The sequence below is a fragment of the Musa acuminata genome, chromosome BXJ1-5 (genome assembly GCF_036884655.1).
Source record: "Musa acuminata AAA Group cultivar baxijiao chromosome BXJ1-5, Cavendish_Baxijiao_AAA, whole genome shotgun sequence".
Lineage (NCBI taxonomy): Eukaryota > Viridiplantae > Streptophyta > Magnoliopsida > Zingiberales > Musaceae > Musa > Musa acuminata.
In genome coordinates, this window is record NC_088331.1 from 10,141,498 (window position 1) to 10,163,400 (window position 21,903).

The 21,903-nt window shown below is 40.7% G+C and overlaps 2 protein-coding genes and 1 long non-coding RNA gene across 3 annotated transcripts; 2 read left to right on the forward strand and 1 right to left on the reverse strand.

Annotated features, from left to right (window-relative positions):
- Positions 1-6,165: 6,165 nt before the first annotated feature.
- LOC135673730 (uncharacterized) lies at positions 6,166-7,410 on the reverse strand. Its single transcript, XR_010513437.1, has 2 exons — positions 7,272-7,410; positions 6,166-7,146 (listed from the first exon to the last, which is right to left on the reverse strand). It is a non-coding gene; the product is annotated as an uncharacterized LOC135673730 (long non-coding RNA).
- LOC135673729 (protein RGF1 INDUCIBLE TRANSCRIPTION FACTOR 1-like) lies at positions 6,323-7,728 on the forward strand. Its single transcript, XM_065182973.1, has 4 exons — positions 6,323-6,461; positions 6,549-6,746; positions 6,866-7,081; positions 7,182-7,728. Exons 1-4 carry the CDS (start codon positions 6,393-6,395, stop codon positions 7,425-7,427), a joined length of 729 nt encoding a protein of 242 aa, XP_065039045.1. The 5' UTR covers positions 6,323-6,392; the 3' UTR covers positions 7,428-7,728.
- A 1,795-nt stretch (positions 7,729-9,523) lies between these two features.
- On the forward strand, positions 9,524-10,559 carry LOC103984902 (uncharacterized). Its single transcript, XM_009402476.3, has one exon. The coding sequence runs from the start codon at positions 9,614-9,616 to the stop codon at positions 10,280-10,282; it is 669 nt and encodes a 222-aa protein (XP_009400751.2). The 5' UTR covers positions 9,524-9,613; the 3' UTR covers positions 10,283-10,559.
- Positions 10,560-21,903: the final 11,344 nt, after the last annotated feature.

Genomic DNA, 21,903 nt, shown 5'->3' on the forward strand with positions numbered 1-21,903 from the left:
GGATCTGCAGACCGTGATGTTACCGATCACGGCCTCGTCGAGCCCATTCGATGGGCAGAAGCGCCAAGCTTCACGGACGTCGGGCCCTGGTCCAGGCCGGGGCCGCCCCCGTGGAGAGCTGAAGGTGCCGCAGTACTTCGAGACGATGGTGTAGTAGCTGACGAGGAGGAAGGCGCTCGTGAGGATGCCGACGATGGCGATCAGGAGCAAGAGGAAAGTACTGCCGGAGCTTTCGTTGGTGAAATTAACGACGGGAGAGGCATGAGGTGGGAAGACGACGTAGCACCATTGGGGGCAGTAGAAGCTGCAGAAACCCAAAGAGAAGTCCTTGCTTTGCTGCTTGTCAATGGTGGCCATGGCCAACAAAGAGAAGAGATCAGGCTGAGGAGGTCTTCTCTATCGCAGTAGAAGTGCTGCCAGTGGAGGATGTTTATGAGCTTCCAGTGTAGATAGATTTCCTCACAGAAAATCTCATCTACTTATCATCTCCCCCCCGCAAGATGGTGCTCCGATCAAGGAGGTCAATCTTGGACTGATGTAATACAAAAATTTTACAAGCTAGAGGCTTCGTAAATGAGTCGGCCAATTGATCAGCTGTATGAACATGAGAAACACGAAGTTGACGACGGACAACTTGATCGCGTACAAAGTGGAAGTCAATAGCAATATGTTTCATGCGAGAGTGGAATACCGGATTAGCGCACAGATAGGTAGCTCCAATATTATCACAATATATTATAGGGGCGAAATCGATGTTGAGTTCCTAGAGTAGATTCGTGATCCAATTGAGTTCTGCGGTGGTAGCGGCAATGACACGGTATTCAGCTTCAGTTGTAGACCGGGCGACTGTCTTTTGCTTCTTAGAACTCCAACTGATTGGATGAGCACCAAGGAAGATAATATACCCCGATGTGGATGTTCTATCATCAAGGTTACCTGCCCAATCAGCATCGGCAAAGGCATGAAGACGAAGCGGAGAGTGTTTACGAAAAAAGAGACAATGATTTAGGGTCCCTTTAAGATATCATAGAAGTCTCTTGACCGCAGACCAGTGTAGAGTAGATGGTTGCTGCATAAACTATGATAATTTATTGATAGCAAATGAGATGTCTGGACGCGTGAGAGCTAAGTATTGTAAAGAGCCAACAACTTGGCGGTATTGAGTGGGTTCCGTAGCAAGACTTCCATCCGATAATTTGAGAGAACCATTAGTAGAGATGGGGGTTGTAACTGCATTTGCATCATGCATGTTTGTCTTTAATAACAAATCTTGAATGTACTTGCGTTGTGATAAAAGGAGACCATAAAACGTGAAGGTAGCTTCGACGCCTAGAAAGTAGCTCAAGGGTCCGAGATCCTTAAGCGAGAATCGAGCTGCCAGCTGTTTGATGAACGCTTGGATGCTGATGGGATTGTTGCCTGTGATAATAATATCATCCACATATACCAGAATATACATTGTGTTTCCATGATGATGTCGCAGAAACAACGAAGTGTCAGATTTGGAGTTAAGAAAGCCGACAGAAGTAAAAAATGAGCTAAGTTCAGTGTACCAAGCTCTCGGAGCATGACGAAGTCCATAAATGGCTTTCCGAAGTTTGCAAACATGCTGTGGATACTGAGGATGAGTAAAACCGGGGGGTTGTTGCATAAAAACATCTTCGGATAGAGATCCCTGTAGAAAGGCATTATTAACATCCAATTGTCGTAATTGCCAGCTTTTAGTGGTAGCCAGACTCAAGATAAGCTGGATTATAGTGGGTTTAACAACAGGACTAAACGTCTCAGTGAAATCAACTCCAGGTCATTGATGAAACCCTTTGGCGACCAAGCGTGCCTTATATCGAGCAACAGAGACATCTAGGTTCCGCTTAATTTTAAAGACCCACTTACACCCGATGATGTTTTGTGAAGGATGGAAAGGAATGAGATCCCACGTTGAATTATGGAGGAGGGCATTATATTCCTCACTCATGGCAGTACGCCAATGTGGAGATTTTTGGGCTTAAGTGAAGGTGGTGGGTTCAACGTTGGGGGATGAGGAATTCATGGTAGCTTGTAGGTTAAGTACCTGACGAGGTTTAAAAATACCATGCTTAGAGCGAGTGGTCATAGGATGATTAGAGACGATAGGATTGGGAGGTGATGTTGGGTGAGGATCTGTGGCACAAGCCGGGTCAAGTGGAGACACGTCAGGGGCACTTGGGCGAGAAGGAGGTAAAGATGATGGTTGTGTTTCGGAACATATTGCCCCATCAATTGGGGAAGAGTGGAGTGGAGTAGGAATAGAGGAAACGGGCAAGTGTTGAACTGGAGTGATATAGTGCGGATCAGGAGGGGAGGAAGTAGACGAAGTCATGGGAGGCTCGTCCGATTGGTCCGAAGGTATACTCCAGTGAGATAGTGAAGTGGTCCGTATGGCAGGATATGGAAGGGTTTGGAAAGGAAAGTTAGACTCAACAAAGACAACGTGACGTGATATGAAGATTTTGTGAGTGTGGAGATTATAGCAGCGGAAAGCATTATGTTCAAGTGAGTAACCAATAAAGATGCAAGGAGTAGATTGAGATGTTAACTTATGAGAGGCATAGGGACGTAACCAAGGATAACATAAACAACCGAACACTCAGAGTTTACGAAGGTTAGGGGGTTTGTGAAATAGTGTGTCAAAGAGGGACTGGTATTGTAGAACTGGTGTAGGCATTTGATTAATTAGGTAGACAGCATTTTGAAAGGCTGTTGTCCAAAAAGTTGAAGGCATGGAAGCCTGATGTAGAAGTGTGAGTCCAATTTCTACTATATGCCGATGTTTGCGTTCGGCAGAACCAACTAGTTGAGGAGTATGTGGGGGATATTTGAGGTGTTGAATACCACAAGCTGAGAGATGGGATGCCAAGGCTTGATATTCACCGCCACCATCAGAGTAGACTGTTTTAATGATAGACTGAAAATAGTTTTCGACCAACTTCTGAAAAGTGAAAAAAATGCGAGAAACGTCATATTTATGAGAAAGAGGATATATCCATGTGTACTTAGAGAAGTGATCTACAAAAATAACATAAAATTGAAACTTATCAAAAGATAAGATTGGAGTAGGGCCCCAAACATCAGTATATATAATTTCAAAAGGTTTAGAGGAGGAAATGGAAGATGAGCCAAAAGGCTGTCGATGACTCTTATTACTAAGACAAGCATCACAATGCATCAAAGAATTAGTGGACTTAAAAAGAGGAAGAGAGTGACGAGATAATAATTTCTGTTGAATAAAGGACGAGGGATGACCAAGCCGACGATGCCACACATCAACTAGAGCCGCAACAGAAGAATGAACAGTGGGCTAGGTTATTCGAGAGGCTGACGGCCATTCGTAAATGTTATCTTTATTCGGGCCTTGGACCAATGATGCTCCCGTGCTCAAGTCCTTAACGAGAAATGAATCAGGAAAGAATTCAATGGAGGTATTGTTATGTTTGCAAAATTGAGAAATAGAAATAAGGTTGCGTTTAATATGAGGGGCGCATAAAACATCATCGAGGGTAAATGTATTAGAGTCAGAATTAAGCGTTGTGGAACCAGTATGAGTTATAGGAAGTCCTTTACCATCACCGATGATGATATCTTCATCGCTGCCATAGGGATTGTGAAGAGACAAATTCTGAAGATCAGTGGTGATGTGATGAGAGGCACCAGAGTCGATAATCCAATTGGACTGGCTAGGTGTCGGAGAAGTTAGGAGATTTGCTTGAGGCCAGTGTGACGGAGCAGGGAGGCGGGGACGAGACCGGCAAACTTTAGCGAAGTGGCCGACTTTGTCACACAGTTAGCAAACAACCCGTCTTTGATGGCTCGGTAGGGCAGGACGCCAAGACGGATGATGGATGGAGTTACCACTTTGTGAGAAGTGATGACTAGGAGGATAGGAGGGGTGTTGCATGGAACTCACAGAATCAAGAGGCGCAGTAGCCAAACCTTGGGTGATGTTCGGCGAGTACCGAGTACTCTTTCGTTTAGACTTGTGACTGACTTGAGCTGTGACAGTTGATCCAGGCAATTTGTCTGCACGCTTCAAGTACATCTCGTAGTCAGTCAGTTTATCATAGAGATCTTCAAAAGAGACTGGCGAGTCGCGTGCCCGAATTGCAGCAACCAATTCCTTATAGTCGGTGTCGAGGCCATTGAGGGTATGAATGGCAACCTCTTCGTCACATAGGGAATGACCTATCAAGGCTAAGTCATCAATGATAACCTTGATACGTTGTAGATAATCAGAGAGATAGTACTTCCCTCTTGTTTCGTCACCATAAGCTTGGATAGAAGACTGAGCTTGTGAGTACGCGAATGATTTGCCAGGGTGGTTTGCAGTGTAGACCATGCATCGGCAGCTATCACACATGAAGATATCAAGGGAGCAACTGATCCAGCAACTGAAGCTTGAATAGCTTGGAGGATGAGACGATCTTAACGTAGCCACAGTTTGTGAGCTGGATTTGGTACTAGACTGGGATCGCTGGGGATGTTGAGCACGAAAATCTGCATCGGTACTCAAGGAAACTGCAGTGAGAGAAATCTGCAGCAATTAGATGTATAGAGGAAAGCGGCAGCGAAAGCTGCTGCGGTAGAGGAAGGAAGATGCAGCGGTTGCGGCTGCTGCTGGCCGGGAAGCGGCTGCGACAGCGAAGGAGGAAGACGCGGCAGCCGTCGTTAAGCAAGGAAGACTGAGCGAGGAAGACACCGTCGTTCGCCGTTCGTCGCTATTGAGGAGGAGGACACCGCCGTTAAGGAGGCGCCGTTGTGTAGAGGGAAGCGGCAGCGAAAGCTGCTGCAGTAGAGGAAGATGCAGCAGTTGCGACTGCTGCTGGTCGAGAAGCGAGGAAGACACCGTTGTTCGCCGTTCACCGCTATTGAGGAGGCAGTGAGAGAATGTTTTCCTCCTTGCGTGACGGCGACGGAGAGTGTCTACTGTAGGCAGCAAATAGGAGAGAGAGCAAGGCCGACGAAGAAAAGCAAGACCGGCGATGAAGGAAGAGAAGGAGTGGATGAGCAGAGCCAAGACGGTGCATCGTTAGCACTGGCTCTGAATCCGTGTCTTGTGCTTCTTCAATGACTCCGCTTGAGACAACGTGTTACCGTGGGTGCATCGTTAGCACTGGCTCTGAATCCGTGTCTTGTGCTTCTTCAATGACTCCGCTTGAGACAACGTGTTACTGTGGCCGCTTGGCTAACACACGGCGATACTGCTATCGCCAAGGAGAAACTGCTCTGATACCATGTTAGAAAATAAATAGATAAACAAGTTGTAGAAGAAGTTGATTGTTATTAACATATCCCCTTCCTTTTATATAGGTTAGAATGGAGAATTTTCCTCAACAGGTTAGAGGATTTCCCTCAAAGTAGAGAGATTTCCTCACAGTTAGGGAAATCTCATCTACTTATCATCTCCTTTATCAAGTTTATGGTTATTGTCTTGAGAGTTAGGAAGCTGATGGAAGTGTCATTGAAGTCTGCTCTTAATCCAACATGAACAATATGATTCAATGATCACTCTCCCGAAGGAGAGTAGGTCAATATTTGCCAAGAAGATAGGGAAGAGATAGCCAGGCGGCACTCCTACCATGTCTTCTCCGAAGACATGTCAAAAACCTGCAGTCAATCTCCGTTTCATCTTTTGGTGTCTCTGCTCAAGCTGAAATGAGCTCAAGCTGTTCATCGAGTAGTTCACTAATGGATATGCTTGCAGTCATCAGAGCGTTGACATTGGTTGCCACAATGCCAATGAATGCATACATAAAAAGAATCTGTGATCCTTGTTCTTTGTATGATTTAAAAAGAAGGGGAAGAACATGTCTGCGAAAGACACGGTAATGATGTGATCAGTCTCGACTGACGTGAGAGGCGATCCATGCAAATGCCCGCTATGGCCATACCAGTCTGCATCACACTTTCCAAGGGGAAGGAATCAGATATTATTGTGGCACGCACTCTGTCGTGGATTCGATTCCACCCGTAACCAGATGCAGGATAGCGAGTTGAGTAAAGATCTGTGTATAATTCCAATCTAATTTTAAGTGGATATCAAAGAAGATTTGTGTATAATTAAAAAGATAAATTAGAAAAAATAAGTGGAGAAAGAATAAACGAATGGACGGAGATGAGAGGAAGGAGAGGGAGGAAGAAAGGTGTTTCTCGAAAACAACGCATTGAGACTCATCTGAAAGGATAAGAACGACACGACTCTCTCCTCATCCGAGCCCACATTACTCTCTCTCTCTCTCTCTCTCTCTCTCTCTCCATCTCTGTCTCTGAGTCAACGGAGTCCTTTAGACTTCTGCTATCTATCATCTCTCTGATTCCAGCAGCGGAAGCAAGCAGAGAGGAAAGGAAGGATTTTTGTGATGATCAAGGTGGCGGTCAATCAAGAATCACCATTCAGAGAGCTAAATATCAAGAACAGGCGAATCATGGTGAGTTTCCCCAAAAGGATTGTTGCTGGCTTCGAAGTTGGTGGCTTTTTTTGCTCTGTCTGATGATGATGATGGGGGATGGAACAGGGCGGAGGAGGGACGGCGGAGGAGAAGGGTAGGTGGCCGCGGTGGCTGCGACCGCTTCTGTCGACGAGCTTCTTCGTCCATTGCGAGCACCACGCTGACTCTCACAAGAGCGAGTGCAATATGTTCTGCCTTGACTGCACGAACGGCGCTCTCTGCTCCCTCTGCCTCTCCCACCACCGCGGCCACCGCGCAATCCAGGTCCGTTTGTTCTGAAGCGTCTCTCTCAGTCATGCTTTGCGTTTCCTTGGCCTCCCATAGGAGTGGCTCTGTGTCTCCCCACCATAAAGTTGGCTCTTCTGATGGGATCTCGATTGCAGATACGGAGGTCTTCCTACCACGACGTGATCAGAGTTTCCGAGATCCAGAAGGTACTGGACATCACCGGCGTGCAGACGTACATCATCAACAGTGCCCGTGTCGTCTTCCTCAACAAGCGCCCACAGCCGAGGCCCGGCAAGGGCGTCACCAACACCTGCGAAGTCTGCAATCGGAGCCTCCTCGACTCCTTCCGCTTCTGCTCCCTCGGCTGCAAGGTCTGCACTCTCAGTCTCTCTCCAAAACCCAGTCTTTCCACCGAACCTTCATGTCCTCTCTCTTTCTGTAACCAATTGTTCGATGAAATGCCCGTTTCAGATCACCGGTACTTCCTCCGACTGCCGCAAGAAGAAAAAGACGAAGAACAAGAAGAAGTCAACGGTCGAATCAGACTCGGAGGAGTCTTACTTGAGAAGCAGCAGCCCCGGTAACGAGAGGAGAAACGTGACACACAGCTTCACACCATCGACGCCGCCGCCGACCGCCGCCAGCTTCCGCACCGCTAAGAGAAGGAAAGGCGTCCCCCACAGAGCCCCCTTCGGAACCCTCCTACTGGGGTTCTAAGCCCAGTCCCACATCACTATTAGATACCATGAAGTAGTATCATCATCATATATTTGTCACCATAGTAGGCTCGATCGAAACAGTATCACCTCTCTCTCTCTCTCACACAGACACCAATTCATGGTTCCTAGGAAGCACATGTATGGTAGTGATATATAGCTGGTGTTAGGCCCATTACAGAGGTTGTGTGTGTATAATAGATAGGAAAAGGTTGTAGTTGCATTGCAGTTTAGTAACGTGATATGTGAGTGTAGATATTGAAGGGGGTGGTAACTAAAGAGGAATGCGTAGTTTGCTTGCACGGTGAGTTGTGGTCGATTCCATGAGCTCGATGGCTTCTCTTGTTCTTCCGTGTTGGCCGCCTGGTTGTCGACATGGCGATGTGGTCGTCGTATCACGTTGACTTTTAGGTAGCGTGCACCGACCGTCTTCACAAGCTCAGGGCCCACCCATCGTTCTCGCGTAGCAGCAGCTGCAATAACGACGACGCCATCGTCTTCTGTGGCTCTCATCATCTCACACCACAGGTTGCACGAACCCTACTGTTTCTGCTGGAGCAGCGCCTTCTTCTTCTGATGCATGTATAATGCAGCTATTCCATGTCCACGTGATCTCAGTACTGAGCTGCTCCGCTGCTGCATAGACAGGTTCTCGGATCATGATGAGCAGATCATCGTTATGTCATGTCAAATCTTCTCGCCTTAGATTTTCCCGTTTGTTCCATGCAGCGCATCAAAGATGGGAAAACCACAGAGAGAGAGAGAGAGAGAGAGAGAGAGAGAGAGAGAGAACACTCGAGATTGTCGACATGACATTAACGTGCCACAAAGCTTCGCTGCTTTCGGACGATCTCATCACCTGCCTTCTTTCCCCTTGGGACCTCACGTTTATGACCACCATTGCATCATATGCTATCCATGTGCATCAAATAGCAGGTCTCCTTGGATCTCACCAGCCAAACTTCAATGATAGGATGGGGGTGAACCTAAAGAGCATAAAGTTATCACATTGTATGCCTTGCAAAGATTAGGCAAAATCATGCATGTTCGTGTCATATGGGATGCCGGGCTCCATTTGCATGCAACAGTAGTGGTAACAGCTCCTGTTTATTAACCTTATTAGAATGTTTATCCAGAACTCATTCCCTTGATCATACTTTTGACTGAACTGTCAAATGCGGCAACCTTCCCTTTCGAAGCACACATCATGATTTTACTGATTCAAACATCTTGGAGTATGCATCTCTTTGACTCGAGCACTAATCTGTGACATAAGTCCAAAAGGGTGGTGGGTTTGACTAAATGGTTGGAAAAAGAACTAAGTTCATCCGTTTTCTGTATTTTTGTACTAACATGAGAGCTGACCAAATCTCCTTCTAAGAATATTAAAAGATTAACATACTCTAAACCTTGACAAAGATGCCGTTTGTATGTGGGTGTTGTCAATGTCGAGTTCTTTTAATACTGTCGCAGCCCACCATGATAGTGCCACCATCATAAATGCTTTGTGGAGATGGACAACGATGACTTTTTTGACATGCTAACATCTAAAACAAAAGGGTACGTGAACAGACGACGATACAGTCGAGAGGTAGAGAGGAGTTGACGTTCCCGTTGAGGTCAGGTTGGAAGCACCGTGTGGTGGGCGACGATAGGGGGGAGAGAGAGAGAGAGAGGAGTTGACGTTCCCGCTGGGGTTAGGTTGGCAGCTGTGTGTGGTGGACTCTACCCACAGTTCGAGGAACGCGTCCATCGCGTTTCCACAGGCGATGCTACTGCCATCCGCGACATGAACAGATCCGACCGTACAACGAATCACGTCAACTGGCGGTCAAATCATCATCATCATCGGATTGGGGAAGTATTGGGTGTAAATCCAGTCCACGCCGCACTCCCACGCATCGCCACCGCAGATCCCAGAAAGTACGCATCTCAACGTACGGCGTCGAAGATGGATGGCTGATGGCGCCTGGGCGAAACGAACGGCCCATGATACGGATCAGTGGTGTTGTCGTAATTATCAGATAATTTTCGTGATGATTACGGGAAACTCCTCTCCAACCTCTATGAATAGCCGTCAAAACGACAGCAAATGCCTCGCCGTCTCCAAAACTACGACTCGAGGTAAGGGAGAGAGGAGGGCAAGAGGCGGAGGGGGACGAGAGGTGATCAGTGATTTGGTGGTCGATGGCGGAGGAGGTGGTTCCGCGTTGGGGAGTGGAGGAGGAGGAGGAGGAGGAGAAGGTGGTGGGTCGGGAGGCCGAAGCCGGGTGGAAGTGCTGGAAGCACCCGGTGCAGACCTCCTACGGCGTATGCCCCGCTTGCCTCCATGATCGCCTCCTTCGCCTCTGCCCAGACTGCGCCAACGTCCGACCCTGCGGCTGCTTCCCCTCCCCGTCCTCCTCGGCCTCTTCCTCCTCGCTCTCCTCCTCCGAGCTTCTCGACTCCGGGGCCGCTGTCGGGGCGGTGGGGCTCGTGTCGATTCTCGTGGATAGCGAGCCGGCCTTCCGGCGGTCTCGATCGGTCGGGTTCCCGCTGCCAAGGTCGAGATCGGCGGCCGTCCCCGACGTGGACAGCGTGGCCCCGCTGCCGCGGGCTCGGCAGGGCCGCAAAGGGTGGGCGCCGTTCTGGCCGTTCTTGAGGGAAGCGAGGAGGAAGGAATCCTCGGAGGCGGAGCTGTACAGGTCGAGGTCGGTGGCGGCTGATGGATCGGAGGCTCCAGCCGGCGGCAGGGAGAAGGAGGGGAAGGCAAAGGGAGGCCGATGGTGGCATTTCCCGAGCCCGATGAGGGTTTTCCGGCACTGGAAGTCGGCGACGAAGGTGATGCAGGAGCGGTTGCCGTTACGGCGCAGGTGAGAATCTCAAAAGAGAAACAACGGAGATCTCCCTCCGTTATCATCAACTCGGCATTAGTATCAATATTACCAGTTGGTATTCACCGTTGGAACATTTTGTAGACAACGATTGATTGATTAGCAGATACTAAAGCTTCCCTACTTTACACATGTAGTTTCGTGCTCCGATCAACCCAAGTCCGTCTGATGTCGATCAGATGGCGAGGGGGGTCGCACTGCAGGCTTCTATATCATGTACGATATCTCGATAATTGCATATATTGATGTCTTTGCGAATAGACTGCTGCGTGCTCTCCACGGCCAAAGAGAAAGGAGGTGATGTGTGGTGGGGATGTGTTCATGTTTTCCTTTTTTTTTCTATTTTCTAAAGAAAATAAAAGAAGAGAGAAAGCACGAGTTGACAAAGTCAAAGGGACAGGATAACAAGTATGTGGATGAGAACGATTTGTGGACTCATTAGCATGTTGGAATCTGAAAGGTCTTTTGCATTTGCTGTGTTTTATAATTAAGTAAATGATATTGGAAAGTATTTTAGATTGTTGAGGTCGATATCTCACACCCCATGTCACCACTTGATATCATCAAATATTTGATTTAAAATGAGTTAAGTCGTTCATTTATACTTTCATCGACAACCTTCGCTCGATATCCTAGAAACTCTTGATCATATTTTTCATGATGAATCGATAAATAATAGTAAAAAAAAAATTATACTAAAAAATATGAGTGATTTTTTTTTAAAAAAATCCATAACTTTAACCTTTTTTTTTGCTAAGCGTTTCTACTTTAAAAAATACTCAAACAATATCCCTGGATGAGATATTTTACTAATTTATCCCAGGATAGCTAAGCTATTATTTTTTTTTGGTCTAAAACAATGGCTTTTGGATCATTGGTTTAGTAAGGTTTTGAGGTTCTGCTCAGGTTAAGATGGTTCACTGTTGGTTAATATTTTAACTCTGTTAAGGAGACCTACCTTTATCTCCAAGTTTTTTTTTCTTTTTCTTTCTTCTTGAATCGAGACGAAAAAATAACATATCTATTTTATACTATACTTTCATGGAAGCCAATATGTTATAACACATTTTATTATTACTTTAGTTCATTGATTTAAAATATAATTTTTAATTTTAATGATTTGGAGGATGTTGAATCTCGGATTTTGATGATAAAATCAATTGATGGGTTAATTGATCTAATCCATATTATTGAGTTAAGTGTGCAGGATTAACTACGATAACCAGAAAACACAAAGCAAGTATACCGGAGTCAAGTTCGATGGACGTTTAAGAGTCCGAAGAATCGTCGGAGATGCTGCCGGAACCATCCGAGAAGAAATCGGGAACTTGTCGGAATTTTCGGAAGTTCGCCGAAGAGATTGTCGGAGGTTCACGGAGATCACCGAGAAGGCTCGGCTACTCGTTAAAGTCATCACAAGTTCGGGAGCTTGCTGGGAGTCCGTCGGAAGAAGTTCGTCGGAAAGCTCGCCGGAACAAGACTCGACGTTCGCGGTTGAAAACTTGTTTAGGATGTTTTTGTGTTATGTAGTTCACTTGTAATTAGGATTAAGATTAAGAGATAATCCTATATCCTAGTTAGGGGCCAATTGAGCCCAAAATTAGACTTGGTTTGGGCTAAATTTGAAGCCCAACAAGTGAACCGAAGAGTCTGGCGGTGGCACCGCCCAGCACTATCAATGTCTGATAGTGACAGGCGGTGGCACCGCCAGCATCGGGAACCCAAAGAGAATTCAAATTTTGGAGCCCAAATTTGAATCCTCTTGAGGCCTATAAATACCCCTCAAATCTCAGCTGAGATTATAACTTTTTGAGCAGCAATTGTTTGAGAGAAAGGCCTTATAAAAGTCTTAGCTAGTCTTGTTTTCAATTTGCTAGTGTTCATCTCCTTCTTTCTTGCTGAAAATCTGTAAGAAAGTGAACCGCTTGTAAAAAGTTGTAAGAGGGGTATTCACCCTTCCCTTTCAAGAGATTTGCTAGTAGAAGGTGGGAGCCTCATCGAAGAGAGGCCTCGCAAGTGGATGTAGGTCACTTGACCGAACCACTTTAAAAACGACGTAATCTCTGGTTTGCATTTCATTACTGCTATTTACATTACTGCAAACCTTCTTACTTGCTTTATTTCCTCATTACATTTGCTGCACAACTTTGCGAATACGCTTTCAAGTTAAGCACTTCTGATTCCGATTTTTATCGTACGAAAGATTTGTCGAAACCAACGTTTTAATCCGCTGCACTAATTCACCCCCCCTCTTACTGCCGCTCCGATCCTAACAATTGGTATCAGAGCTAGGCTCACTCTCATATTTGGTTTAATACCCAAGAGAGATGGCTTACTCCAGCATGCATAAGGGTCATTCTATCACACGTCCACCCTTGTTTAATGGGTCGGATTATACTTATTGGAAGACTCGGATGAGGATCTTCCTCATTTCTATGGATTTCGAGCTTTGGACTATTGTTGAAAACGGATTTCAAAAATATTCTCTTCCGATGAGCGAATGGAATGAATCGGAGAAGAAGGTTTTTGCTTTAAATGCAAAGGCTATGAATGCCTTGTTTTGTGCACTAGACAAAAATGAATTTAATCGTGTTTTAATTTGTGATTCGGCTTTTGATATTTGGAGAACTCTTGAGGTCACTCATGAAGGTATTAGCCGAGTGAAAGAGTCCAAAATCAACATCCTTGTGCACTCTTACGAACTTTTCCGAATGAAACCAAGTGAGTCCATCGGAGACATGTACACCCGGTTTACGGATGTCATCAATGGACTTAAAGCTCTTGGTAAAGATTTTACTAACTTTGAACTAGTAACTAAAATCTTAAGATCCCTCCCTAAAAGTTGGGATCCAAAAGTTACGGCCATTCAAGAGGCCAAAGACCTTAAAACATTCCCTCTTGAAGAACTCATTGGGTCTCTAATGACCTACGAAATAACATGTCAAGCTCATGACGAGCTCGAGAACCCCCTTCCAAAGAACAGGAAGGATATGACACTCAAATCACAAGAAGACTACTTGAAAGGAACATCAAGTGATGAGGACAGTGACAATGACATTGCACTTTTGACTCAAAAATTTAAAAAATATTTAAGAAAGAATAAATTTAAAAATAATACAAAAAATAAATTCGAACAAAAGAAGGACCAAGTGATTTGCTATGAATGAAAAAAATCGGGACACTACAAGAACGATTGCCCTCAAGCCAAAAAGAGAACATCAAAGAAGAAGGCGCTCAAGGCAACATGGGATGATTCAAGCGCGTCCGAAGAAGAGGAGTCCAACACCGAGCAAGTTGCTCATTACGCCCTAATGGCCATCGGAGAAGAGGTAACATATTTAATTGATGCAGATTTACCTTATCATGAATTGTTAAATGCTTTCCATGAGTTATTTAATGAATGTAAGACAATTAGTAGAAAATATAAATTGCTAAAAAAAAGAGCATGATAGTCTCACTTGTGATATCGATAAATTAAAAACCGAATATCATGATAGTTTAGCTCCATGTATAAAATGCCATGATCTAGAATCTCTCCAAAAGGAGAACTTGCTACTTAAGGACACCTTAAGAAATTCGAGGTTGGTAGCAAATCTTTGAACATGATCCTTACAAATAAGGGTCACGTTCCTAAAAGAAGTGGAATCGGATTTGTGAGAAGTCCCCACCAAAATCCAACCACATTCATTAAAGGCCCCATCTTACATGTTCGGCACCAAGCAATTTCAACTTTTGTTGCAAATATGGACATAAAACTTATAAATGTCCATTCAAGAAAATTAGTCCGAATAAACTAATTTGGGTTCCTAAAGGAACCATGATCAATTCTATGCAATATGATGAATAAGTTTTTAAGGCACCCAAAAGAAAATGGGTACCTAAAAATAATCCCTTCTTGTAGAAACATGCACCATCACAAGCTAGGAGCAAGAGATGGTATCTAGATAATGGATGCTCAAGACATATGATTGGAGATCCATCTCATTTCTCTATGCTCACTAGCAAAGAAGAAGGGTACGTCACCTTCGGAGACAACAACCAAGGCAAAATCATTGGCAAGGGATCCATAAGTAACAAATTAAAATTTTCTATTGATGATGTCTTACTAGTTGATGGATTAAAACATAATCTCTTGAGTGTTAGTCAATTATGCGATAAAGGTTATATCGTTAGATTTGAATCAAATGTGTGTATTATTAAAAAACCAAACCATAACATAACTATGATTGCATTAAAACAAAATAATGTCTACACCATCAACCTTGATGAACTAAGTAATGAAATGTGCTTCTCCGCTTTAAATGATGATGCTTGGCTTTGACACAGGAGACTAGGCCATGCAAGCATAAAACTAATATCTAAGATCTCATCTAGAGATTTAGTGCGAGGAATTCCAAATATAAAGTTTATTAAGGACAAAGTATGCGATGCATGTCAACTATGTAAACAAATAAAAACTAGTTTCAAACCAAAAACTTAAATTAGCACTACTAGACCATTACAATTGATTCATTTGGACTTATTTGGACCAATTGACATGACAAGTCTAGGGGGAAGAAAATATGCGTTTGTAATTGTGGATGACTATACTAGATACACTTGGACCTATTTCTTAGCTCACAAAAGTGATTGCTTCAAGTGTTTCTCTAAATTTTGTAAACTCACTCAAAACGAAAAAGGTTTCATGATTTCATCAATTCGGAGTGATCACGGTGGCGAATTTCAAAACTGTGACTTTCAAAATTTTTGTGAGGTTAATGGATACAATCACAACTTCTCCACTCCGAGGAATCCCCAACAAAATGGAGTAGTTGAAAGAAAAAATAAAAACCTACAAGAAGTGGCAAGAACTATGTTAAATGAACATAGTTTACCTAAGTATTTTTGGGCCGAAGCCGTAAATACGGCTTGCTACATCATGAATAGAGTCCTAATAAGACCATTCTTATCAAAAACTCCCCATGAATTATGGAATAACAAAAAACTAAATATTTCCTATTTTAAAGTTTTCGATTGTAAATGCTTTATTTTGAATGAAAGGGATGCCTTAGGAAAATTTGATGCTAAATCCGATGAAGGCATCTTTCTTGGTTACTCTTCCATTTCTAAGGCTTTTCGGGTTTTTAACAAAAGAACCTTAGTAATAGAAGAGTCTATTCATGTAGTTTTTAATGAAATTTCTAATTTAAAGAAAAATGATTTTGATGATGATCTTGGTTTTGATAATTTGAATTTAAATGAACCCCCTCCTCAAAATAGCAACTTGGATGCACATTCTTCCGAAATTTCCTTACCTAAGGAATGGAAGTATATAGATGCTTATCCAAAGGAGCTAATAATAGGAGATACATCAAAAGGGGTTCAAACTCGTTCCTTTTTCAAGAATTTTTGTGCTAACGTCGCCTTCATTTCTCAAATCGAACCTAAATGCATTGACGAGGCCATAAAAGATGATTTTTGGGTTATCGCAATGCAAGAGGAACTGAATCAATTTGAGAGGAATAAGGTATGGAAGCTTGTTCCTAGACCTAGTGACCATTTAGTCATTGGTACTAAATGGGTCTTTAAAAACAAGCAAGACGAAAATGGTATCGTGGTTAGAAACAAGGCTAGATTAGTGGCCAAAGGTTTCAACTAAGAAGAAGGTATCGATTACGAAGAAACCTTCGCTCCCGTGGCTCGATTAGAAGCCATAAGGATGCTCCTTGCCTATGCTAGTAGTAATAATTTTAAACTATTTCAAATGGATGTCAAAAGTGCCTTCTTGAATGGTTTTATTTCCGAAGAAGTATATGTCGAACAACCTCCCGGATTTGAAAATTTTCTTCTTCCTAATCATGTATTCAAATTGATTAAGGCTCTCTATGGCTTGAAACAAGCTCCTAGAGCTTGGTATGAAAGGCTTAATTCCTTTCTTATTTTAAATAATTTTACCAAAGGCAAGGTTGATACTACATTGTTTATTAAACATTTTGAAAATAATTTTCTTATTGTGCAAATTTATGTTGACGATATTATTTTTGGCTCTTCGGATGAATCACTATGTGAATCATTTGCCAAATGTATGAGTCATGAATTTGAAATGAGTTTAAAGTGTGAATTAACTTTCTTTTTAGGATTACAAATCAAATAACTTAGTGATGGTATATTTCTTAACCAATCTAAATATACATTAGAATTGTTAAAACGATTTAATATGGATAATTCAAAAGCAATAAACACCCTTATGAGTACTTCGACTAAGTTAGATATGGATGAAAATAGTGAAAATTTCGATCAAAAAACATATAGGGGAATGATAGGTAGTCTACTCTACCTCACCGCGACTAGACCATATATTATATTTAGTGTAGGACTTTGTGCTAGGTTTCAATCAAAACTTAAATTATCTCATCTTAAAAGTGTTAAAAGAATATTTAGGTATCTTAAAGGAACTCCAAATTTAGGATTGTGGTATCCAAAATTTGAAAATTTTGATTTAATAGCTTATGCAGATGTCGATTTTGGTGGATGTAGGATAGATAGAAAAAGTACATCCGGAACATGCCAATTTTTAGGACATGCACTTGTTTTTTGGACTTCCAAGAAACAAAATTCAGTTGCACTATCTACGGTAGAAGCCGAATACATTGCTGCAAGTGCATGCTGTGCATAAGTTGTTTGGATGAAAAATACATTAGAAGACTATGAAATTCACTTTAAAAATATTCCCATAAAATGTGATAATACTAGTGCCATATGTCTTTCTAAAAATCCAATTCAGCACTCTAGAACTAAGCACATCGACGTTAGGCATCATTTCATACGCGATCATGTCCGTAACAATGATGTTGTTCTAGAATTCATTGACACAAAGCATCAATTATCAGATATATTTACAAAAGCTTTGAATGAAGACCAATTTGAATTCATTAGAAGGGAATTAGGTATGCTAAATTGTCCCTAAGAATAAACTTGTTTGAATGGATTTTCCGTAAAGTTTTTCATTCTCTCTCCGTTCCTCGGTGAATCTGATCCTTCTCTTTCGATTCTAAATGACATGTTAAATTATCTTATCCTATCTTGAGTCAAACACCGCTCCCATCTGATCAAGATTAATGATTTTATGATATTTTGAATCTCGAAATTGATTTTGATAGCTTGATTATGAGTTTCAAGTTGACGAATTGAATTTGAATTGATTTGTATTCGAATTATGATCTTGACTTATTGGAGTTACTACTTGAAACTTTTTTCTTATCCCAATCTCTTCCTTGTATATCTACAATTTTTGTTATTTATAGAAAGAAGAGATTTGATAATATGGATGAATGCTGAATTTTCCTTTAAGATGAACTCTATGTAAATATTTTAGCATACTTAATTTTGAATGATAAAATCTTTGTATGGTCAATGATAATATGGATGAATGATGTATGATCAATGATAAAATCTTTGAATCACAAATTATGTGCTTCAAGTCTCATTCCCTTTTTGTTGATGATAAAGGGGGAGAAAAGTGATGACTTGCACCATTTTGATAGTATAACTTATATGAATTGTAAAAGCTTGTGTGATATGAATGTCTTATATGCCTTGCAAATTCTTTGATAATATCGCAAGATCGATTGATCATATTGAAAGCATGTCTAACATGTATATCATAAAATTCATGTTGAAAATCTTTATCTCCTGTCGTAGTAAAAATTGTCTCTTATCATTCGACTTGAAAATGATTTTCATCGAAGTTTTGTATTTACTATTGCTTAATGAGAATAACGATAAGTTCTACGGTTAGAACTTATCGGTTTATGCTTGAATTCAATGGATTAAATTCAAGTGTTTTCATCTTCTCATAATATGGCATATAGATAGGGGGAGTTATGTTTAACTCTGTCATCAATTGATTGTCATCATCAAAAAGGGGGAGATTGTTGAATCTCGGATTTTGATGATAAAATCAATTGATGGGTTAATTGATCTAATCCATATTATTGAGTTAAGTGTGCAGGATTAACTACGATAACCAGAAAACACAAAGCAAGTATACTAGAGTCAAGTTCGATGGACGTTTAAGAGTCCGAAGAATCGTCGGAGATGCTGCCGGAACCATCCGAGAAGAAATCGGGAACCTGTCGGAATTTTCGGAAGTTCGCCGAAGAGATCGTCGGAGGTTCACGGAGATCACCGAGAAGGCTCGGCTACTCGTTAAAGTCATCACAAGTTCGGGAGCTTGCTGGGAGTCCGTCGGAAGAAGTTCGTCGGAAAGCTCGCCGGAACAAGACTCGACGTTCGCGGTTGAAAACTTGTTTAGGATGTTTTTGTGTTATGTAGTTCACTTGTAATTAGGATTAGGATTAAGAGATAATCCTATATCCTGGTTAAGGGCCAACTGGGCCCAAAATTAGACTTGGTTTGGGCTAAATTTGAAGCCCAACAAGTGAACCGAAGGGTCTGGCGATGGCACCGCCCAACACCCGAGAGCTAGGCGGTGGCACCACCTGGCACTGCCAATGTCTGACAGTGACAGGCGGTGGCACCGCCAGCATCGGGAACCCAAAGAGAATTCAAATTTTGGAGCCCAAATTTGAATTCTCTTGAGGCCTATAAATACCCCTCAAATCTCAACTGAGATTAGAACTTTTTGAGCAGCAATTGTTTGAGAGAAAGGCCTTAGAAAAGTCTTAGCTAGTCTTGTTTTCAATTTGCTAGTGTTCACCTCCTTCTTCCTTGCTGAAAATCTGTAAGAGAGTGAACCGCTTGTAAAAAGTTGTAAGAGGGGTATTCACCCTTCCCTTTCAAGAGATTTGCTAGTGGAAGGTGAGAGCCTCATCGAAGAGGGGTCTCGCAAGTGGATGTAGGTCACTTGACCGAACCACTTTAAAAACGACGTAATCTCTGGTTTGCATTTCATTATTGCTATTTACATTACTGCAAACCTTCTTACTTGCTTTATTTCCTCATTACATTTGCTGCACAACTTTGCGAATACGCTTTCAAGTTAAGCACTTCCGATTCTGATTTTTATCGTACGAAAGATTTGTCGAAACCAACGTTTTAATCCGCTGCACTAATTCACCCCCCCCTCTTAGTGCCGCTCCGATCCTAACAGAGGATCCTATTCTCGATAAAGTATTTTTAGTTCTCGATGATATTGATAGATGAGACGTCAAGTTTGGATAAAAATCATTTACCAAATAACTTTAGTTTTGTGATTTTTTTTATAGAATCGAATGATTCATTTTATTATTAGGAAGATGATAATAGTGATGATATCTTCAAAAATGAATTAGTTGAAGAAAGATTATAAGAAGAGGTTTAAGATGACTTAAAGCATAATATTTATGATATATTAGATGTTATTTCAAATGAGGATATGTATGATAATATTGAATAAATACTTACTAAATATGGTTTTAGCTAAGAGGATGATGTGTTGTTAAATACATAAGTTCCTTTTGTTATATTTTTTAAATAACAAAAAAATAGAATTAAAATTATTTTTTATATTTTTTTATATACGTAACCCAAATAATATCTTTCCATATATTTTTCAAGATAGGGTTGAATTTCAAAAGGCTTTAAAGGACTATATCATTCGAAGAAATTTTAATATTAAATATGTTGCAACTAGAAGTTATAAGATAAAAGCAAAATGTAAAGTTTTTAATTGCCAATGGATGATAGTAGCTCGTAGTAGAATTGATAACTTCTAAATTATCAAGTTTCATAAAGAGCATTATTGTAATTTGTCATGATTGAATGGAGATCATAAGGAATATAATAGTTCTTTTATAGAATATTAAATTAAATATTACATTATGAAAAATGTTGAGTATAATCCAAAAATGATTATTGCTAATATTTAAAAAATATTTAGAGGTATTATTCCTTATAAGAAGGCCTTGTATGAGAGATTACACTTAATGAGGTTTATAGTGATTTTGACTAATCACTATAAGGGAGTTAAAACTATATGACTATGAGACTATGTCGAAATGATAGTTTCATCTGAAAATTATTTTCAAAAAATATTTTAGGCTTTCAGAGTTTATCTTAGAAGTTTCAACACATCTAAATATGTTGCAAATGGAAGTTATAAGATAAAAGCAAAATGTAAAGTTTTCAATTGCCAATAGATGATAGTAGCTCGTAGAATTGATAACTTCAAGTTATTAAGTTTCATAAAGAGTATTATTATAATTTATCATGATTGAATAGAGATCATAAGGAATATGATAGTTATATTATTAACGATTAAATCAAAAATTAAGTTATGACAAATGTTGATTATACTCCAAAGATAATTATTGCTAATATTTAAAACATGGGAGATTACGCTTATGATGATTTTGACTAATCATATACTGATATAATTTTATTTTTAAGGGAGTTAAAACTATACGATTATGAGACTCATATCGAAATGATAGTTTCATCTTAAAATTATTTTTTAAAAATATTTTAGCCTTTCAAAGTTTGTCTTAGAAGTTTCAGATTATATATGCGACCTATTTTTTATATCGATATTGCACATCTATCAAGCAAATAGCCCGATAGTTTGATGATAGCTATAATTATTTATAGTTATAATAAATTATTTTTAATTACATTTGCTATGATGGAGATCTGAGTGTAGGGATTTATGGGAATGGTTCTTGTATCAATTGATAATATATTTTATGAGATACAAAAATTTGACTATTATTAGTGATCAAAGCCCAAGAATTCTTTAGTTATAAAAGAGATCTTCTTATAGCATATCATGGGTATTGTATGATTCATACATCTAAAAATCTTATGAGCAATGTGTGAGGTAAAGATACTGTAAAGCTATTTTATGTTATTGCTAAATCCCCTACTATATATAAGTCTAATGAATATATACAAATGTTGAGAGAAAATCATAGATAAAGTTTCATGTTTGAAATTGAGAAACAAAAATTCATACATCGGAAAGTATAAATTTATTACTAACGAATATTCGGCTTGTCTATTATTTTTATGATTGAAATGATTAGGAGAAATATTATTGAATGATTTTACCTCCATCATAAAATAGTTAATAATTTAAAATCAAATTTGACAAGTATTGTCAAGGATAAACTTGTCAAGGTGAAGGACAAGGATCAATACTAGAGTGTTTTTCTTCATATTTATACTGAATTACAAGCGCAGATATCCTTTGAGATAGTTATAGTAAAATCGAAGAGAGGAATAAAGATGAGTTTATCGAAAAAGATATAAAAGAAAAATCAGAAATGCTCGATAGATTTCAAAGTACTCCCTTCGTATGCGATATATTTGTCTAAGATAAAAGGCATATGAAATATACAAAACCCTTTCATATATGATGTATTTACTCAGGATAAAAAAAATCTAAAGCACTCAATAGATCGTCCAAAGTATTTCACTCTACGCATAATACATCCGCTCGAGACAAGAAGATATCTAAAATATTTGATATAATATAAAGTCCGAAAGCATTTTTCTTTGCACCTAATACATTTTCCCAATATAAAAAAAACATATGGAACACTCCATACATACATAACATACTTTGAGCATTATATGTGCAAAAAACGAAGACATCCGATGCATCCAATATAATCATAGTATCTCATA